This window comes from Uloborus diversus, chromosome 2, assembly GCF_026930045.1.
Source record: "Uloborus diversus isolate 005 chromosome 2, Udiv.v.3.1, whole genome shotgun sequence".
In the NCBI taxonomy this organism is placed as follows: domain Eukaryota; kingdom Metazoa; phylum Arthropoda; class Arachnida; order Araneae; family Uloboridae; genus Uloborus; species Uloborus diversus.
Window position 1 is genome coordinate 58,324,630 of NC_072732.1, and position 22,727 is coordinate 58,347,356.

Here is a 22,727-nt window from a genome sequence, read left to right on the forward strand (position 1 = left end):
ATTCATTCATTGAATGTAAAAATTTAGATTTCAATCAACAGTTAAAAAATTTAAAATACATATTTTAAAATTTTATCATCAAATTAAACCTAAGACTTGCAAGAAAATTCAATAAAGATCATTAATGAAGAATTTGAATCCAAGCTGTTTGAATAAAAAAGTTCAATACAGAATTGTTTACAAAACAACAAATTTTTGACTGGAAATATTTCAATATTACGGTGAAACGAGCGAAACGTATTCGGGAAGAGTATGTGAATTCTAGAAATTTTTTCATTCTTTTATGTTGCTGCAATTCAAATAATGTGATATCCAAATCGAAACATATGTGATAGATAAATCTAAAAGTAAAATGTTCCCTTAAATTTTGCTTTTTTTTAACCGCATTGAAATCGTGATCTCAGGTACGTAATCAATTGCGATTGGGGGGGGGGGGGCTTAGTTTAAATACGCTCAAAAGACGTTCAAATTATTGCACGTCGTAAGCTTATGTAATTTCTAATTTATAGTAAAAATTCTTAATCTGTAAAAAGATTCATTTTTTGACATAAATTCATGATATTACGTTTACTGAATTTTTTTAAAAATTGCATTGAGAAAGCACTTTAATTGTGGCATGAAATTTTAAAAATGTTTTGAAAGCTGCTTAAAATAAAAAAAATCTAAAATTTACAAAATTTTATGTTATTACTTTACCTGCCGTCTTGTGCAACTAATTTATTACATTTCTATGACAAAGTTACCATGGCTTTGGACAATAAGAAGCCTGTAGATGTTGTTTACATTGATTTTCAAAAAGCTTTCGATAAGGTACCGCATGTTGCTCTACTTAGCAAATTAGCTGATATAGGAATAGGAGGAAAAACTTTCATTTGGGTAAAAAACTGGCTGACCGGAAGGAAACAAAGAGTAGTTGTAAGGGGAAATTATTCTAATTGGAGTGAGGTCTTAAGTGGGGTTCCTCAAGGATCAGTGTTAGGGCCTGTTTTGTTCATTGTCTTTATGAACGATATTCACAAAAATATTTCTGGGAACATGAATTGTTTTGCTGATGATGTCAAAGTTATGGGGACTGTAGAAAATGAAGAACAAGCAAATCAGCTGCAAGAGGATCTAGATCATATTACGGAGTGGGCTGATAAATGGGGTATGGCTGTTAATGTTGGGAAATGTCAAGTGCTACATTTAGGGCATGGAAATAAGGGTACAAGTTATTATTTGCAAGGTTCAGTCATTGGTCAGGCAGACAAAGTTACTGATCTGGGGGTCTTAATAAGTCAGGATTTAAAGTTTAGCCAACAGTGCAGCATTGCTAGCAATAAAGCCAATAAGATGCTTGGGTTTATCAATAGATCTATTTCAAATAAATCTAAAGAAGTTCTTCTGCCCTTATATAGAAGTTTGGTAAGACCCCATTTGGAGTATGCTGTTCAGTTTTGGTCTCCTTATCTTAAGGAAGATATTAATGTATTGGAAAGGGTTCAAAGGCGGGCTACAAGGCTAATAAGTGGACTTTCCCACTTAGATTATGATTCCAGGCTTAGAAGGCTAAAAATGTAGTCTTGAGCAAAGAATTGACCGAGGGGACATGATTCAGCTGTTTAAATTTATTAAAACAAAAGATGTTACAGGGCTAAAGTTTAGCACTGAAAACAGGACAAGGGGTCATTGTTTTAAGCTATTTAAATCTCAGGCTAACATGGATATTAGGAAAAAATATTATTTTAGCACTGTAGTGGAAACTTGGAACAGCTTACCGGAAGAGGTGGTAATGAGCAAAGGAGTAGACAGTTTTAAGAGGGCCATTGATCTTCACTAGGGCCGTTCACATGACGTTTTTCTACCTCGCATTTTCTCGCTCCGGCTCTGCAAAAACCCGGATCGAAAAATTCCTCATTCACATGTGAAAAGCTGGTTTATCTCAGAGAGCGGATTTACCCAGCATCCTTTGCGCAAATCCTAAATGGAGGAAGTAAACGGTCACAGTTGGCGCAGTGCATTCTGGGTAACAACCCGGCTTTTCTCCTACCCCCAAGCAGGAGGAAAAAAATTCCAGCATTTCCCCAGCAAATAACCAGCTTGCGGTCGAAAGCAGGGTTTTTCCTGGGTCGAAAAGCGTCATGTGAACGGCGCTACTGGGGATTGTAAATTAACTAGGACCAGTCTAGCTGGGCCCAGAGCCTGTTGCTGGTCGTCACATTTGTATTTGTATTAATGAATGTAATCAAATCATTTGATTATTCAATATCGTTTAAGAACTTGATTATAGTGTTCCAGTTCTGACTGTCTGTTTAGTAAATGGTTATTCAAATGATTTAGTTTTGATTTGAAAAGAAAATTGATTTACTGTAATATTGTCTTTTAAGGACTCTTAAAATCTCATGATGTTTTTAACTCCTTAAACTTGCTCTCCATTCCTGAAAAAAGTAATGTTTGCTTGAAATTCATGCAAGAACATTAACAAAGACCAGTAAATTGTCAGAAAATTTTAAGGCTTTGAAAGAAAATTGAAATTTGATGAGAAAATCAAGTTTATCATGGGTTTCAAGTGCTATCATTAATAGTTTTGGAATTTTCACAAGTCATCCTTCATTTTAAAAATTAATTATTACTTCCACAGTTATATACTCTTTACATTGAAAAGTGTAGTCTTAATTTTTATACCTAAAATATTGTTTTTTTTCTTTAAATTTTTGTGAGTACTCTTGTTAGAATTTGATTATCTTCTTGCTTCCCTCAGAAATATTGGCCTTATTTCATTTGAAACATTTATTTAGTAAATATCACCAGTAAATAAAAAATGAATTCTTAGTTTTGTTTTTTAATGAAATAACTAAGCAAAATAGGTTTTCTCAAAAACTTAATAGATTTAAACCATTTGTGTAGCTCTAAATAATTCTGTCTGTCTGTTTTTTTTTTCTTTACAATTTTTAAATTGTAAATTTTAGAAAATTCTTTCAAATTAAAAAAAAGAACCATTAAACAAAATGATATGGATAATATACTTTTAAAAAAATTTCACTTTTTAGCTGCAGCATGTCCATAAAAAATATTATCACAATCGGTTAACTTTATCTGTACACACATTTGGAACCCCTCCTTTTTTTAAAATAAAAATAATTCTTTATGTTTTAATGAAATTGATGTCACTACCGTGATAATGCTAGTGTACATATCATATTGGAGATGTATTTATTAGTCTAAACCAGTGGTTGGAAAAACTACTTTCTTTTTGTAGCGAACTACAACTACAACTACTTTATTACAAATGTAGTTAACTACAACTACAACTACGTTTTTCAAAATGTAGCAACTACAAACTACTTTTGAAAAGTAGTCGCTACTTCGCTACTTTTAAAAAAATAAATAAATAAAGAGCATACACATACACACCGTTTGAAGATTGCACAAAAAAATTAGAAAACTGGTTTAGATTAATAAATTTGTTCACTTGAACATGGACTAAGAATTATTTATTGTTTCATTCCTTGACTGAGCCATTCCAAACATTTTTTTACGATTTTTACGAATATCCACTGCAAGAAGGGATTTAAAAAGTTGAAGGAAATCAACCTTCAAGTTTTTAATCTTTTCCTTACAGTGAATATTTCATTCAAGAAGTGCAACTCGGCTACTTGAAAATGTAAATAGATGCAGTCATAATTTGATTACCATTTCATATAGATATACATACACTACAGTAAGACCAAAAGTATGGGGACACTTTTAAAAATTCACATTTTTACGGATTTCTGGAGAAATAAAAGACCAATTGCTCTGTAATTTATTTCACAAAAAAAGTATACTCCAGCTGTCGTTTTCCAATAAAAGCTAAGTCTACTATTCATTTAGGTGACCAGCAACAAGGTGAGGGAACAAAAAAAGGTTTTTGATTATTTTTCATTGTAAATAACTGGGAATAAGCTATAAATTTCAGAAATAAGTTTTAAAACTATCAAAAATTTATTTTTACTTTCTTGAAAGTATCTCCCACGGAGATACAAGCATTTTTTTCAAAAATGCATAATTGTTCTTGAAGGTTTTTGGCTCTCATCACGCAGAGTTTTTAGTCAAACGTTACTTAATTTTCAGAATATTTGACAGCATATTAGAGAAATATAAGAATAAAATTTGAGGTTAAAATATTGAAAATTTAATGAAATATGAACTATTAAAGCAATTAATCACGTTCGAGCATGCGCAGTGAACGTTTAATTCACTGCGAATGCGCGAAAGATAGAAATTTATAACTTTCATAACTCAAAGCTTAGATGTATCCTACAACTCATAAAAAAAAATCCACCTCAATATCTTTAAAATTCAAAAAGTTATCAGCAATCTAATGAGCCGAATTTCTATAATTCTTGGGTAGGCGATGAAAGGTAAGTGATCGTTTGCAAACTGGCAACACTTTCCTGTTATCGTTGCAGAGTGATTCATGATCAGAATGGATTATTTGCGAACGTTCCCTCACGATTCGTCGTCTAGCTAAGAAATATTAAAATTCGGCTCATTAGATCGCTGATAACTTTTTACATTTTAAAGATACCACGGTAGGATTTTTTTTACAAGTTGTAGAATGTATTTGGGCTTCCAATTATGAAAGTTATAAATTGCTATTTTTCGCGCATGCGAAGTGAAAAATTAATTGGTTTTAACCTTTCATATTTCAGAAAATTTCCAATATTTTAACTTCAAATTGTATGCTATGTTTCTCTAATGCTGTCAAGTGACGACACGAGAAATGGCTAAATAGCGAGCTTTTCTCGAGTAACGAATTTTGGAGCTAACGCGAATTCATCACCCCGTAACACGAAAATTTTGGGAAGGAAATCGCAAGGCGTAAGTATCACTTTCTTTTATTGGGTACTAAATATTAGTTTCGTGAATGGACTTTCCTTTCAGCATCACTGAAAGAAAAAGTACCCCACATTGTACTAGTCGAAACATCGCTTTGTTAATTTACAAATCGCCTCTCAGCGTATTTTTCATTCTAAGTATGGAGTTGATGAAACATTATTTCACATAAGCGGGCTGTTAATCTAAAGTTTCAAGAGGAATAATAGAAAGATCCTGACAACTAAAGAAATTAAAAGATTTTCGATATTCTTGAATAAGTAAAAAGTGCGTCGAATATAATTACTGCATATACTGTATAGTTCTACTGTAGAACTGCATTTTATTATTGCACATACTATACGTACCGTACTGTTCCATTTTATGCCATTCTCTCCCATTGATTTTGTACACCCTAACCGTATTTTTATCCAATAACAGTTTCTTTTTAAATACTATAAAATGTCAGTTCTCTACGTTTAAATTCGGAAAAATGAATTTAAGCAATGGGCTAAAATAGTTTTAGGGGTGTTTACAAATGTCTAAAATTATTGGTAAGTTCATTTTAAAAAAATCATATAGATTCTCTTTTCCTCAACGCGAAATGTCAACCTACGTCTTGGAACTCATCCCTCACGTAAGTATCGATAGTAAATGCGGATGACATTCATACCTTTTTGCTTAACGGCAAATTTTGCTTGAAACGGAAGCATTTCCGTTATCATACATTTTTATTACACTGTAATATTAATTGTTAGCCGGCCAAAAAGGCAGTTCAATGTCATCCTCTTCTATAACATTTACAGTAGCTTCCATATTAGGAGGATATTGACACAATAATCTTGTTTACATTTAAAATGTTCATCCACGGGACATTCTCTGCTGACAGAAAACACAAACGAGATACTATTTGGCAGTTATTATTCTTTTCTTTCTAAGCCATGCTCTACTCAAGGCAAATATTGGGAAAATGTGAACATTTTGATGCCAAACAAACTAACGGCCTCTAACAGATAGAACGTATGGCGTCAAAATATGTCTGATGACAGCTCGTATGTTTCAGTCTTACGAATCTGATTGATGCAAGTTTTACTCGCGTAAGGCTTGCAGCAGTCAGATTGTTTGAAACGTCGGTTTTTTTTTTTTTGAAACTTTATTCAAAAGTAGTTTTCAAAAATCGCTATAAACTACTTTTTTTTTATAGCGAACTACTCGCTACTCTACTTTTTTTCAAAAGTAGTGCGCTACACTACAAACTACTAAAAAATGTAGCTACTACAGTAGCGTCGCTACTTGTAGCGCGCTACTTCCAACCACTGGTCTAAACTGAATATTAGAGTTGACTTATGTAAAGGAATGAACATGGAAAAAGTCAAGTATCTTATACATATTAAAATATGTTTTTTATCGTTCATTTATTTATTTTTTTTTTAAATATGTGATTGTATTTTATTAAATTCTAAAATGCACTGCCTTATACACATAATTAAGAATATATATACTTAATAACGCTCATAACATTATTTGATAATATTCCAAAGGTACATTTATAATGTATGAATTTATCCTACAAAACAATTATGTTCAAATTATTTTGCACTTCAAAACAACACCAAGTATTCTGCTTTGAGGAGTGACCTATTTTCTCAGGAACCAGAGCTGGTTGCTTTAGAAACATTTTGCTGTTTTGTGCATGAAGAGCTTAAATTATCAGTTAGAAAAAGCTGTTTTTGCAAATGAATTTTTGTGAAAAGACTAAATTTGAGTACAAAATTTTGTTAAAAAGCCACTAATGCTATTTAGAATTTTATCAAGGAGCCACAAAACGGGCCGAATTTATGAATAATCTATGGTTTATATCTAAAATTGGACGAGCTTTTTGTGCAATATCAAATAGGAATCTTTTAGGTACAGTAAACTCCCAATTATCGGCGGTCAGATTATCGGGTTATCTGCGGTTCTTTTCACATTTTCATCAATGAAGACAATTTCATCATAACATCAATCGGAAGTGCAGTGCTGCCAATTTTTGTTTAAAATAAGTGTCTTAATCAGTGTCGGTTAAACTGTTAGCCTAACTTGCTCGCCTTTGCATGTAAACTGTTTGCAGTTATAAGCTTTACAGGGTTCGTACAAGTCATGGAAATCCTGGAAAGTCATGGTAAAAAAATAAACAAATTTCAGACTTGGGGAAAAGTCATGGAAAATTAATATTTTCATAAAAGTCATGGAAATTTATTTCAAGTCATGGAAAAATGTCTTGGGGAGTAAGAAAGCAACAATTGCTAAAAGAGCGTTAGAAATATTGAGTGATTTAGAAATATTGCATATAAATTGAACGATCTCAAAAACAAATCCGAGTTTTGGAATCCAATTTCATCTGCTTCTGTAACAGCTACTTGTAAAAAGTTCATTATTAATTTATCAGAGTGTATCTTGATATGTTGAAGGTTTTAAAATGAAGACTTTAATCAGGCAATAGAACATAGAAATAGTTGAATTTTAATACTCTGAAACAGTAGTGCCCAACATATATCTCAAAACTAATCCTTTTGGTCAGCTGAAATATCTAGTTTGGAAAAATGAATTTACTGTAAAAAGTAGCTTTACTTTAATGAATGAATATGCTATCCAGTTACATGAGTGATTAGATGCACTATTGACATCAAAGGGAAATGTTTTTATGAAGTAAACTTATTATTTTAAACTTATTCAATTTTTATCCCATTCATTACTAGTCTGCCCTCTTTATTAAATATTTATTAGACATTTAAACATCAGTGTATTGCATTCATTATATTTTTGTTTTACTTGAATTTATGTGATGAAGACAAATAAGAATAATTTATTACTTTCAGCAGTATGCACTGATATTTTTTCAGTCACAAGTAAGTGCTCCAATGAGGTAATGGCACTCATGTAAAAGTTTTTCTAATGCCCATTTCCGAAAAAATTTTCAAGTTTGACAATAAAAAGTACTATTCTCTTCGTGTAACAAGGTGATGAAAATTTTTATGAAGTCATGAAAAAGTCTTGGAAAAGTCATGGAATTTTTTTATTCAAATAGAGTATGAACCTTGGCTTTAGCTTTTGCATATATTTTTTGCATTGAATGTTATCGTTTTTAACTAATTTAAATTTATGTGTGAGTGTTATTCATATTTTTTAGCTATTGTATAGGCTAGCATCATTTTTTCCTAATATTTGAATTGTTTGCGGGTTTCGCTTATCCGCGGTTGCCGTGCCACCCTATTCCGTGGATACTTGGGAGTTTACTGTATTCATTTTTTTTTCTTGTAAAAAAATGTGTAGAGATAGAGAGATTATATTTTTTAACTTTTTCTTCCTTCAGAAAATGAATCAATACATCCTTAAATCTTTTGCTTTGACATCTGGCTATATTCCTCGAAGGAGCAAAGTTCGTAATTTGCCAAAGACTTATGATGATTTTGAAACACCATTTATGAAAACCAGAAAACCTGGCAGAACATGGCTGACTAACTTCTATGCTTTTGTTCAACAAAAAAATATTACCCTTGCTGATTTGAAGAACTGGAAGAAGTGGAAGGAATTTGATGCAATGGTAGAAGATCAAATGTTAGTGTCATTCTTATCTTAACTTAAGCAGGTGTACTTAACCGCTACCTCTGTGATAGTAATACTTCATAATGATTATTACAAAGATAACAGTTTAATATAGCTATATATGTTTCTGTATGTAACTTTACTCCAAGTAACATTTTACATGAAATACACCGCCAGCTCAGTCAATTCCAGCCGAGGACTGCAGTTTCGTGCTTATTAGCACTCATCAGCCCGGCTTAGAAGACTGAGCTGGAGGTGGAAAGCCTCTTAAGGAAGATCCAGTTTGCTATGCATTGTATTAGCGACCAGTTTGTTTTGCACTCGGCTTCCTTAAGAGGTTTTCCACCTCCAGCTCAGTCACTCCTATGCCTGACTGATGAGTGCTAATAAGCACGAAACTGCAGTCCTCGGCTGGAATTGACTGATCTGGCGGTGTATTTCATGTATTTCTGCCTTAGCCCTGGCTATAGGGCGGTAACTTACTAAATGTATGTGCTTTGCCTTCAATATTCGAGTTGAACCGAACCATTGTTTCGGTCACTCGTCTGGTCAGTGCTAATTCTTGTATTAGCTACCAGTTTGTTTGGCACTCTGGGCTTCCTTAAGAGATTTTTCACCTCCAGCTCAGTCACACCTATGCCGGGCTGATGAGTGCTAATAAGCACGAAACTGCAGTCCTCGGCTGGAATTGACTGAGCTGGCGGTGTATTTCATGTATTTCTGCCTTAGCCCTAGCTATAGGGCGGTAACTTATTAAATACAAGTAACATTTTATTGCTTCATAACTTTTTATTCTATGCTATTAAAACATAGTCCATTCAATTGGTAGGATAAAACGGGCTTGTGTTACAAAAAAAGGGGTCAAAGATTTTTTTCTTTTAATTTGTACATACTGGTGCCAATATGAAAAAACCAGGTTATCCAACACGAAAGACCTCGAGAGAACTTTTGGGGGTCGAAAAACCACAAAATTTATGACTTTTTATGTTTTTTTCAAAACATCTCAGAAATGGTTAAAATTAGGAAGAAACTTCTAATGCAAATGTTAAAGAAGATTAAATTTCCTTCAACTTTTGTCATTACAACATTTTTGTTGCATGAAAAGCAAGTGAGTTACAACTTCTTGAAAATCACACTTTTTCTGAATCCCTCAGCAAAGTGGGTGAAAGCGCATCGAATAACGGAGGAAGAGAGGAGAAACGCCGGCTGTGTGACCTTGGAAATGATTTGTCTTTCGTAGCTGAGAGTAAATGCCTCTATTCCTTTTATCATAAACAAAACACCCCCTTTCTATCCTTTTTTATCCCTACAAATGCGATGTATTGACTGAACAGTTATGCATATTGGTGACTTCAAGTTCGAGCGAGCGTATGTTTTATCAATCTGTGTGTTCTGATTTTGTTTCTAGAAATGATTATGCCAGACCAATGCTTCCTTTACTACCATATCTCAGAATCGTTCTGCATTTCTGATAATTTAAAAAAAAAATCATTAGGGGAGAGGAGGGATGATTGGGACACTTTTCACATAAATGATTCTTATTCATAATCCTCTACTTATTCATTAATGCAAAAGCTCACACAATAAACTTGCATATTATAACTACATTTTAAAAATATACAGAATGTTTAAACATTTTATTATTTTCACACTTGACTAATTACAAATTTCCAGAATTTTGTCCCATTCCTCCCTCCTGGGAGGGAGGAGTGGGACATGAGTATGGGAGGAGGGGGACACATTTGAAAATTACAGAAAAATTAGTGAGTGTCATAATTAGTCCCCACATTAAAAAAAAAAACAAGACTGTGCTCTACTGGTCCCACCAACCAATTGTGGTGGCGGTAATTTCATGATAATATCTGTTTTATTTATAATGCTACAGTCATCCTGTTGAGGAAAATTAAAATTTCATGTCCTTTCTCATTAATTTTGCATTGTAGCTTTGAGTATCATAAATGCTCTCCACCCTTGTGACATAATTGGGGGGGGGGGGGTAGCAATTTGCTTATTTTTGCTGACAACGGAAGGGGGGATGTTTGAGTGATGCTTATGTAAGACATCTTAAATTGTAAAAAATCTAGAAAAAATTTCAAATGGCTAAGTTCTTTTAAAATTGTGATCTAAGAGTTTATCTTAAATAAGGAAATTATACAAGCATTTTTTTTTTAAATTAAGTCTCAATTTTTTTAAATTGAATTTTTACTGTTAAGAAAAGTGGGGGGGGTTGCTATTAGCTTATGTTATTATTAAGGAGGGTTTGTGATTTGCAAATTTCTGCTGACAAGGGGAGGAGAGGTCAAAAATTGATAAAAACATGCTTACATAATATTTGAACAGCCCTTTTACAGAAGGGACATATTTATGGGGCATGTCCCATTTCTCCCTCTATACATTGCTCCTAAAAAATAACTTGTCGCATAAACCATGCTGGTTTTAGGCTTAATTAAATTGCAGATAAGCATACATTATATACTTAAGATTACAACGATAATATATTATGTTAGTTTTACAAATTACATAAATAAAGAAATAAAACTAAAAATAGATTAGAAACTTATTTTGGAGGTGAGAAATTTAACTTTTTCCAACTATTAACTGAAACTTCCTGCTGTATAAAATGTAAGTATGAAACAAAGAGAAGCTATAAACAGGCCCTCTAGTGGTCAAACTGACAATAAAATAGAGTGATTTATTTTGCCATAATTTTAGCTGTCCCACTCCTCCCACTGTCCCCTTCCTCCCTCCTCTCCCCTATGGACTTTAAGTTATATTTATATTTGATAGATATTCTGCACATAGTAGCACCAAAAGTTTTGAACGGTTACGACGAATGAGGGTGCACTTTTCCCTTGAAGTAATGGTTAAACCTAACATGGTAAACCAAATTCCCCAAAACAGATTTCTGGCAAATTATAACAACAAGAATCGTCTTATCCGACTTCTTAAGACAAATTTCGAAGAGTGTGGCATTCAAGTCAGGCAGGATCAAGAAAATGCCTACTTATTGTCAACAATGCTCTTTCAAAGGCGAAGAATATTGAAAAGGTTGTCATAGTGGGTGAGGATATAGATCTGAAAACAGCTTTAGGACAGCCTTTCTGAAACTTGTTTTTTTTTTTTAAACCTGGAAGAGGGAATGCTTGTGAATTGCTTTTTTTCCCTCCCACTAAATCCTTTAAGTATGACCCCAGCACTATTCTGTTCATCCATGCGTTTAGTGGGTGTGATACAACATCAGCAATTTTTAGCCAAGGCAAGATTAAGTTGTGCAACATAGTCAAAAAAACTCCTGAAATTAAGGAAACTACTGAAGTATTTATGGATCCAATCAGTCATAATAATGCCGTAGCTGCAGCTGGAGAAAATATTTTGAAAATATTATACACAAATGACGTAAAGTATTTAAACCTATCTTTGGATACTTTGCGATTTAATATTTTTATAAAACTAGTATACAGGGCCAAAATAAATCTTGCAGGGTTACCTCCCATGTGTGATGCTGAACGTTATCACTCTTATTGGTGTTACCACGAAATTCAAAGTTGGTTGGCAACGTAATTGATCCATAGAAATCGGGTAGGGAACGCAGAACGTAAGGTCTAATGCCTGTTGACATGAAAAGAGATTCAGCTCCTCAGACTCTTTTGAAGATTGTATCTTGTTCTTGCAAGAAAAATTGTATTAGAGCCTGTTCTTGTTGCAATTCAAGTTTAAAATGCTCCAGCATGTGCAAACACTACAGTGGCACGAATTGTGAAAATGTTGCACAAATTTCATCTTTGGTGGGACTGCAAAAGAAAATGATTTGTTCCAGGAGCTTTTGGAATTACCGCAACAATTAGATGAACAATTCAAGGACGACAGCTTCTTTCTACCCCTACAGATTCTGAACCGGGAGAATTCTGAACCCTTCAAAACGGCTTCAAAAAAGATTAACTACGTATTTTGTCATCCTTTCTCTATTTGCTATAAAGTCGAATGAATCTCTCTTAATTTACGTGTGCGTATTAAGTTTCTACAGTTAGATTTTCATTTTGAAAAATAATTCTTTTGGGTTTTTCATGTCTCAAAAAGTCACTGTTCCTGCAGAATTTTTTCAAAGTGTTCATTACGTATTACTATTGTACCTTCATTTATGCATTATTGTGTCTGTTGTTTGCCTATTGGCACCCTAATATTAATTCATTCACATTTATATTCAAATATCGCATTTTCACTAGTAATAGTTAAATAGATGGTACGAATTATGTGCTTTAAATAAATGTGTAGATTATGTAATTCAGTTACATACTGCAATATAAATCATATGTTATTGGAGTCTGTACCTCTGTCAAACCAGAAATGAGAGTCCGTGAGCAGTGATGAAGGGTTTATTATTGTTGTATCGTCTTTTATGCATAATTATGTTAATCATTTGCTTATTAGCAGCCTAATATTTATTCATTTACATTTACACACAAATATTGCATTTTTTCAATAGCAATCTAAGTAGAATGCAGAAATTATGTGCTTTAAATGAATGTGTATATATGTGTTTCAGTTTTTGGAGTTATCGACTGTTTTTGGAGTCTAGTGGAAACTAATCTGTCAACCAGAATTGCTACTCTGTGTCAAGCGGGGGGGGGGGGGGGGGGGAGCAAGAAACTTAAACTGGCGATAAACTCTCTGAAACTACAGGTTCTACTCAGATTCTAATAATTGTGACGCCTTATTTCCGGTGTGAATGTTTCTTTTTTTTGAAGTAGAGGAAAACTGCCTTTTTTCAAAGAGCTATAGCAAGCTTTCTATTTGTGCTACAAAAAAGTTGTAAACATAAAAGTTGTAGGAAATTTAATGTTCTTTAAACTTTATATTTGATACTTTTTGCTAATTTTAACCATTTCAAAGATATTTTGGAAAACACAAAAAAAGTCATAAATTTTTGTGGTTTTCCAACCCCCAAAAGTTCTCCCAGGATCTTTCGTGTTGGATAACTTGGTTTTTTCATATCGGCACCAATATGTACAAATTAAGAAAAAAAAATCTGATCCCATTTTTTGCAAGGTAAAATGTATCTATTGACTGGACTAACAAGTGTGTGTCTGTTTGTGTTTCTGTAACCCTATCTCCTTTAGACTGTCAATGTCTAGGTCAATACGAGTACCATTGGATACAGGACATCCAGAGGAAACCCTTCCGTCCTGTCCTCCTCTAAACCTTAAGGGGCCGCACATCGTGGAAAGAAAGCTTTAAAATCAACAATTGTCACCTGCCCCAGGTGGTGAACTAAGGGAGCAAAGGCAGAGACCCCTAGTATTCAAATAAGCTCTGTTTTCAAACAGCAGTTGTTTCATATGAATGACCTTAGGTTTTTCTAATTTTTATATTTTCTTGTTATGCTCTCCATGTAACTGATAACTTCATTTAAGGACCACAACTTAAATGATTCCAGCTTTACTTTATAATGTGAAGAAATATTTAAATTTTTATCAAGCAACTCAAATGCTGGTTGTAAGTTACTGTCCACTGCCCCAAGACATTGCTAAAGCAGAACTTTAAGCGTATACCATCAACTTGATTATGACATCAGATGCTGCAGTTTCTCTCTTATTATTGTCTGCAATAGCAATGAACAAGCTGGAGACAGATTTCTTCTGATTTAAGCTAAGATTACCTTCTCACTGGTTGCAAAAAATTAATTTAGTGCACCAGCAAGTTTCCGTTTGCTGGTACGTATGGTAAATTTAGTCTTATATACAAGTGTGAAAGTAATCTCATTTGTATTCATATAATTGAAGAATTGCTTTCTCTAACTTTGATATGAATCAGTCTTGTTCAATAGTTGTTTCTTTATTTTATCCTTTCGAATTAATATTCCTTTTAACGTGTTAATTAATTCAAAGTGACATTATTTCCAGATTACCAATTTTTCTCATTTTGAATGAGTTAGAACTAGTTTTTGTCATTTTTTTTAATAGATATTTACCAGAACGACACAAAATACTTGGACCAGATTTGGCTACAGCTCATTTCATTTTAGCTCGGGGTGGAAGATTAAAATTTAAAGGAAGTAACAAGTGGATGACACGAGAACATCTCCTGAAAGAAATTGTGCCCTCATCTTACAATGCTTCTTTTCGTATTGAACACATAGACTTTTCTGGATCTAACTTGTGTTATGAAGGTTTTGAAAATTTGTGTAAGTTTGGAACACCCTATTTTATAAAGATTTATATCTTAATTGTCTTTGCTTTTGCTTACATTTTATTTCTAACTAGAAAATCGCCCGTCAAGATATGATGGGTGAAAATTGCTTCTACATTTGAACGAAGCAATTAACTGCTTGGTGATATTTTGATGGTTGAAATTTTAACCCTAACTTCAGTAGATAGCATTCAATGTTGACCACTTTTTCGTTTGTTCATTCTCCTGAAATGACAGTCTTACCAACAGGGGCATGCTCAGAGTTTTCGCTGCCCTGTGCCAATAAATAATCATTTTTGTTACTAATTTATTCTCTCGTAAAACATAACCCACTGTAGTGTGTCACTCAGCTGTATAAGTTAGTTCGAGATTTTACTAAGTAATTACAAAATCAATGTGAAAAAATATGACACAAAATGTGGTTGCAAAGAAAATTTTTGGAATCCATGAGAGATGTAATTGATGAAATAAAGACTGGTATCAAAATTGCATTGTTTTCAGCCCGGGGGTATGAAATACGAAATTGAAATCTAACTTCGGAACAATGTTTAAAAACAGAGTTAAAACTTTTGACCTTTGTCTGCCTTTTCACTTACTTTTACTACTAGTAAATAATGAAAAATCATTCCATGTCAAATGACCTGGGGGTCCCTGCTCGACCATCCCCGATTTGGATGAAATTTTATAAAGGTTTAGAGATGTGTGTGTGTGTGTGCATTTAAAACTAACCTGATTTGAAATCCAAATCCTGAGGATCTAGAGTCTCAGAAAAATGTGATCCAAAATGGCAGATCAGTTTTTTGTGCCAAATTGCCCATTTTAGACTAAAAGTTTTTAAAAAAAAATTATCACACTGGAAGCCTGTCATTTTAGGCGCTTAAAGTACAATTGGCTGTTAATACATTCAATTATTTTTGGAAATTTGAGCTCATTAGATTTTTTATAGCAATAGATTTTTTTCTTTCAAAATAAGTTTTTCCTTCGATGGTATTCTTTCAAATAAGCATAAAAAAAAAAGAGTTTGAAATTCTGTCTGTCATAACAAATTGTCATGTTTAAGCTCAGATTGTATTCATCAAAGGAGAAATCTTATTTGGCCTTACATTACTCGTATGATACACATTCCTCCCTCTTCTCCTTTTTTTCTGATTGTGATAATTTAATTCCTAAATATGATTCTGAAGCTTAACCAACTGCATAAAAAGTTTTTTTTCTTTTTAGTAGCATCAAGATTAATCAATATTATATGGATTTATAACATATCTTCTGTAAATGCTCCCATAAATAGACATTTTATTTATTTTATTATTATTATTATATTTATTTATTTATTTTTGCATTTATTTTTAAAGCGTTTATTCAGCATTTTATTTCCTATCAACTTATTGGAAAAGGTTACATTTGTTATCTTAACATCATCTGGAACAACAGCAAGAGCTGTGTTACTGTTCTTTCATCCCACACCCATCTTTTGAGATGCTACATGAAGTCATCCATGTTAGGATTTTTATTTCATTTTTTTAGCTAAAAATAAAAATTAATTTAAAAAATTGAAAAAAAAAAAGGAACATCATTAATTCAACATTGAGTGTTTTTGAAAAGAGAAGGGCAAAAATGGTTCACAAATTCACTTATTCAAAACTATCAATTTCTCTTACTATAAGCAAAAATTGATTGCACTATTAGTTGTTAGGTACAAAAAATAGCATCTGATAAAATTAGTAGTGAAGATAATTTTTGCATAAAATTTAAAACTTGTTACACCTCTTATTGATAAAATACTAGCTGCGTGCCCGGCATTGCACGGGCTACTTAAAAAATGAAAGAGGTGTCCAACTGAAGTTTTTGTATTACTCTGACATCAGTTTCTAAAGCGCTAAGGAGTAAATAAATACGCGTAATGCATGGTTTGCAAAACACCAGTAGAGTATATTTTTAGCAAAAATCTCTTTAAAGTTAATCATAGTTATCAACGATCCAAGTTATGAATGTTTTCAATTAGCACAAAAGATGAAAATATATGCATTATCAACTATAATCTGTGCTCACGTTAAAATGAATTACATCTGATAGACTATATCTGAAATATTTATGTACAATTACAATCAGCTTTTTACATAGAATGACACACTTTTTTTGGTTGATTACGTGAAACTAAAGAACCAAGACTAAATAAATACCAATAAGCACTAATTTAATACCAAGTCATCAGATTCCAATTTAGCGTTAGTTAAAATCCTTAAAAACAATCTTTTTTGTTCAACTTTGTTTCACTTAAAAAAGAAATCCAAACAATCTTAATTTAACACGTTTTTTTAACGATACAAATTGTATTTCAAAAATAGAAACAGGAAGGAAAAAGAGAGTTCTTACAATTCGAAAATTCACCCATGTGACGGGAAAAAGTTCAACAAAATAAACATAATTAGTCGCACATCCTAAATGTACCAAAATATGAGGCCGGTGAATGATAAAGTTACACTACAATCAATAAACATAGCTAAAGAAACAACTTTGATATGCTGAAAAGAGTTAAGAACGTTGAATGTAAAAAATAAAACTAGTATGTTGTGGCCATCACGAAACTTTCTTCTATATTTTTCTTTTTTTTTTCTGATCCTTCCCCATACTTGACGAGGAAGCAATATTCCCAACAAAAACAAAATTACACATGCAAAAACTTGACGACTATCCCAATGTCTGAATTATTGCAAAAGCAAAGAAAAGAGCGAAAATTGAAAGTTATTTTAAAAGCCTTGCTTGAATTAATTACAAATATTTTATTTGTTAACAAACATAAGATGGCAACAGTTAAAAATTTTAAATCATTGAGATAATATTTCCGGTCATTTCCATACAATTACTAGTATGTTGTGGCCATCACGAAACTTTCTTCTATATTTTTCTTTTTCTTTTTTTTTTTTTTTCTGATCCCTCCCCATGCTTGACGAGGAAGCAATATTCCCAACAAAAACAAAATGACACATGCAAAAACTTGACGACTATCCCAATGTCTGAATTATTGCAAAAGCAAAGCAAAGAGCGAAAATTGAAAGTTATTTTAAAAGCCTTGCTTGAATGAATTACAAATATTTTATTTGTTAACAAACATAAGATGGCAACAGTTCAAAATTTTAAATCATTGAGATAATATTTCCTATCATTTCCATACAATTAAAATCACGAGAAATACGCAGACGACAATCTATTACGATTTATCTTTCTTATTGTTGCATTAATAAAAATATTTTTATTCGCAAAAAAAAAAAAAAATCAACACCTCTTGGAGCGATCGGCGTCAAAATAGAACCAAAGCCTGTTTACATATGGATTCACATATATTCCAAATTTCAACCAGAACGTAGTATTACTTCTTGAGATAGGGCACTCAAAATGGAAAAAAAGAACGGGTGATTGCGCTACCCCCCTTTTAGCTGTTGACACAAAAATAAAATCAGTTCTTATACCCACTAAGGGCTACTTGCCGATAAATTTTTCTTTCATTCCGTTCATTATTTCTTGAGATACAGCAGTCACAATTGACGACAAAAAATGTTCTACAGCTCAACCCCCGTTTGAGTTATTGACACCAAAATTGAATCAGCACCTGTTCCTGTTAATACCAACATATGGACCAAATTTTGTTTGATTCCGCCAGTTACTTCCTGAGGAATAGCAAGCACGCGTAACTCGAAAAACGTCCCATTGCTCCACCCCCCTTGGAGGAATTCGCGCCAAAAACTAATGGGCACAAGTTCACATAGGGGCACATATGTGTACTAAATTTCGTTCGATTTCATGCGGTAGTTTTTGTTGTAGAGCGGCCACAAAAAACTGGTCACACACAGACGTGACACACATACATACACACACACACACACACACATACATACATACACACACACACACAGACAGACAGACATTTTCCAAAAATGGTCGAAATGGACTCAGCACACCTCAAAACGTTCGAATCCGTCAAAATTCGAAATTTGAAAATTTGCACGAATCCAATACTTTCTTCTATATATTAGATATAGAAGAAAGTAAAAAGGACAGACGATAAAATAAAGGCTATGTCGGAATAAAGCAGCCAATTTTAAACTAATTTAAAATGAAATTCTAGATGGAAACGTTGTTTTAAGATTTGGACAGCAGCCAAAAAAATCTGTTTTAAAACAATTAGAATTTTACTTGCTCACCCATATGCAAAATGGCAACAGGAAAGAAATAAAAATTCCTGAATAACGTTATGTTAATTAACGTTTTAATTAATATCTCCGCTAATTAAAATCGCACAATTACGAGATTGGTCCTATTGTTTTCTTTGGAAAATTTCGAATTGATCGGCATCTCGTTTGACTCTCGATTCGCAGCGGTTCTCGAGAAGATCGATCTTCAGACAGACAGACAGACGGACGCGAACAGATTTTAATATTATAGTAGATATTTGAATGTAAGAAGAGTAAGGATTAATTCAGTAACACTGTTTACTTCTTCCAATGAAAGTACTCACCATTTTTTTTCAATTTTATTTTAAGTGTGCCAGTTTTTATTAATGCCCTGACAGGATGTAAAACCAATAATGAATTAATAATAACATTAGCACTGGATTAGATGGATGGGTTAAATGATGGTTGATTACTTCTTATTTTGTGGATCTACTATGTAGAAAGTTTCTGAGCAATCACAATTGCTTATTGTTCTCACATGACAGTTTTGAGTTCCTATGATTTTATTCCCCCCCCCCCCCCGCCTCCCTCTGCAGCACCACCGTCAGCCGGCCGCCTCACGATGCTGCTCCTCTAGCGAAAACAGTCTCCAAGTTGCGTCAATTACTTGCCTTACACTTACACATACACCTACGCACACAAACACGTATACCCACACATACATACAGACACCTACCTACACACACAAACACATACATACAACTACCCACACATAAACATACCCCCCCCCCCACACACAAACGCACAACTACCCACACACACACACATGCCTACACACATACACATACCCCCCTCCCCACACACACAAACACACACGCCTACATACATACACACTCATGATTGTGAAAAACATAATTTGAATTCAAGATGTCAAAGTTTGAATTAATTTTTTTAAAGTTTTTTTTATGGTCACTTGTACTGTTTTTTTTTTTTAATTGTAATTAGTTTTCCATATTTTTTTATATCCTAGGTAATTTAAAAGATCTACAAACTCTTGTATTGAGGAATTGCAAATATGTTGATGATTGGTGTTTAAGTCGATCCCATTTTTACGCTTCCTCTTTAAAATACTTGGATTTGAGTGGATGCCATTCGGTGACGGACAGAGGGGTTTGCACTCTACATGTATTGAAGTAAGCATTCTAGTTTTATGATAGAAATAAATTATGCAAGTTAAATGCATAAAATATTTCCAAAGTTGTGGTTAATTATAATGTAGTAAGGAAGATATATGAAATTCAATGTCATCAAACGCACTGCTTTTGTAACAGTAGAGTAAAAGCTTGAGAATATACCTTTTCTTTCTTCTAATTCTTATGTTTTTCTTACATTAATGAATAACTGGTCTGTTCAAAAAAAATTTTCCTTCTAATTTCTGTACTCTGCTTACATGAAGGAGTAAGTGGTCTGTGTCATATACCTGATCTGTTCAAATTATTTTTTTCCTTCTAATTCTTGTATTTTGTTTACATTAATGAATAACTGGTCTGTTTCAGGAATCTGGAAACACTTGTTTTGCAAAATACACCTAATATCCAAAACAGAGAACTGGTGTGCCTTCTTTTACAAGAAATAATTCCAAAATGTAGAATCATCGGAGTTGACTACGAAGATCCTGTGTTGTTAGAGAGATTAAAACTTTCTGCAAACTCTAGTTTATAGCATCAAGTAGTTCTTATATTGTAAATATCAACGTTGTTGTTAAAAATATTTGTTAAATGTTATTAAAATGCTCTTAATTTAATGATCTTAATAGCTTTTTAACTAGTTTTAATTTAATTATGTCAAAAAGTAAGCTGTTATCCAATCCATTTTCGCCAAAAGTTTTCTTTACTTTTTAATTTAATGGTGTTTGCTTATTCTATACAGTTCGACGATCTTAGATTACAATCTCACAAGCAAATTAGAAGTATGTTTCTGCAATTTTTTTATTATTTTCAAAAACTGTGATTAGTAACACCATACTCCAAAATGAGAATTGATTCTAAGCAGTGTATGTATGAGAAATAGATGAATATCTTGTGCAGAGAAGTAAATGGAAATCAACAACATTTCACACACAAAATTAGCAGATTACTGAATACATATGTTTCGAGGTTTCAGAAAACCCCATTTTTAATGCAAAATAGTGAGTTTTTGGATGTAAAGACATCCGATAAAAGGTATCCAAAAGCTCACTATTTTGCACTGAAAACGGGGTTTCATAAAACTCGGAAACATGTAATATGCAGTAATTTGCTAACTTTGTGCGTTAAAGCCTTGTTGATTTCCCTTTCTAGTGTATGTATGATTTAAATTATGTGATTAAAATTAGCTATTCAAATCATGATTTTCATCAGATGATTATTTCAGATCAGATGATTAAAATTTAATTTCTAGGGGGAAAAAAACAAGCATTAAGCTTTATAAAAATATTCTATTAGGAATAAGAAATGGACTGCAATGTTTTTAAATCTAAAAATTAATTTCAGGCATAATTCGAAAAATGTTATTTTCTGAATTTTTAAGGAAAGATGTAATGTTGAAAGCATTTTTTATTAACGTTGTTCATTTTGGAAGAAATTGTTGTAATAATTATTTTATATAACTTATAAAAATAGCATCAAAGTGCTTTAAATTATCTCTTCATAACATAGAGGAGCCATGTCAAAGTTACTGTAGGTTTTTAAAAAAATCATACTGTTTTATTATGAATTACTTTTACAGACATTGTCTGGTATAAATGTCATTAATGCTTGCTGGAGTCGTAAAACTTGATTGTTAGTCATTGGCATATCCAAGAAATTCAAATGACTAAGACCATTAATTGCACCTTTGGGCGCTTCAATGTCTTGAATCAAGTTCTTCAAATAGAAACATTTAAATAAAATAAAATTTATTTAAGTTTCAGGTTTTGTTGAGCACCTTCTGTTGGTTTTGAATCAAGTTGGTTTGCAGCTTTGCATGGCTTAGTTTGTTGCTAATACCGGTAGAAATTCTGATATTATGTCAATACTTTACTTGCATCTAAATTTAATTTAATATTATATTTTCAAATTTCTTCTATTAGTTTTTAAAAAAGCCCTATATATAACAAGGAATAAAACTGACACACTAAAAGCACACTAATCTGGATGGAAAATAATTTTGTTAATATGCATCATATAAGTTTTATTTAAAAAAAACACTACAGGAAATTATTTTTGTACATTTTATCAGAAGTATTTTAGGTAAATAATTTTCTTTTCATGTGTGGGTTGGTATTCAGCTGTGAGATGTAGTTTAATGTTACACAAGTATTCTATTAAGAGGAATATTACTGTAATTCATAGCATAGTTTATTCGTGATTAATTTTTAGTTGTTTCACCATGATATTTGTTGAATTTAGTGTTAAGCAATCTGCAAACAATGGTTGATTTATATGAGGCGGGGGGCTGGGGGACGGCATCCAACCTCTCCATGACATACAGTTTTTGAAACTTACAGTATATATATATATATATATATATATATATATATATATTTTTAAACAAACGAAAAATTAATATAGACGAGGCGCAAAACTGCAGCACTTAAAACTATATCAAATATTTAGAATTTAAAAATTGTGATAATTTGTAGGTATGCAAACGACAAGTGAACAACATTATTAAGAGTGAACAAAAACAAGAACAACAATATAAGCAATTGATCTGCTTCTTCGTCAGTGGGTGGGAGCAGCATACCCTAACGGAGCCTCACAGGTTTCGGAATGCGTCGCGAGTCAGCAAGTAAACCATATAATATACATAATCAAACAACGTTTGCAAAAGATGCAAAATTTCATTAATTCATTAGCGTATATTGCAAATTGCAGCTAATAAATGTTCTAAAGAACAGCCAGATATACATTTTTCTTTAAACCACAATTT

The 22,727-nt window shown here is 32.5% G+C and overlaps 1 protein-coding gene across 2 annotated transcripts; it reads left to right on the top strand.

Annotated features, from left to right (window-relative positions):
• The first annotated feature begins 155 nt into the window (after positions 1–155).
• Positions 156–20,585, top strand: LOC129217066 (distal membrane-arm assembly complex protein 2-like). Of its 2 annotated transcripts, none has more exons than XM_054851310.1 (5): positions 156–250; positions 8,189–8,433; positions 14,382–14,602; positions 19,807–19,969; positions 20,333–20,585. In XM_054851310.1, exons 2-5 carry the CDS (start codon positions 8,192–8,194, stop codon positions 20,496–20,498), a joined length of 792 nt encoding a protein of 263 aa, XP_054707285.1. In that variant the 5' UTR covers positions 156–250; positions 8,189–8,191; the 3' UTR covers positions 20,499–20,585. The 2 variants fall into 2 exon arrangements, with proteins under 2 accessions (XP_054707285.1, XP_054707286.1); XM_054851311.1 differs by lacking the exon at positions 156–250 and adding an exon at positions 299–404.
• Positions 20,586–22,727: the final 2,142 nt, after the last annotated feature.

Bases quoted from the DNA above. Each gene is read 5' to 3' on its own strand.
- LOC129217066 (XM_054851310.1), top strand. From the start codon at position 8,192: ATGAATCAATACATCCTTAAATCTTTTGCTTTGACATCTGGCTATATT. The intron at 8,434-14,381 runs GTTAGTGTCATT...TTTTTTTAATAG, and splicing joins GCAATGGTAGAAGATCAAAT to ATATTTACCAGAACGACACA. The intron at 19,970-20,332 runs GTAAGCATTCTA...GGTCTGTTTCAG, and splicing joins TGCACTCTACATGTATTGAA to GAATCTGGAAACACTTGTTT.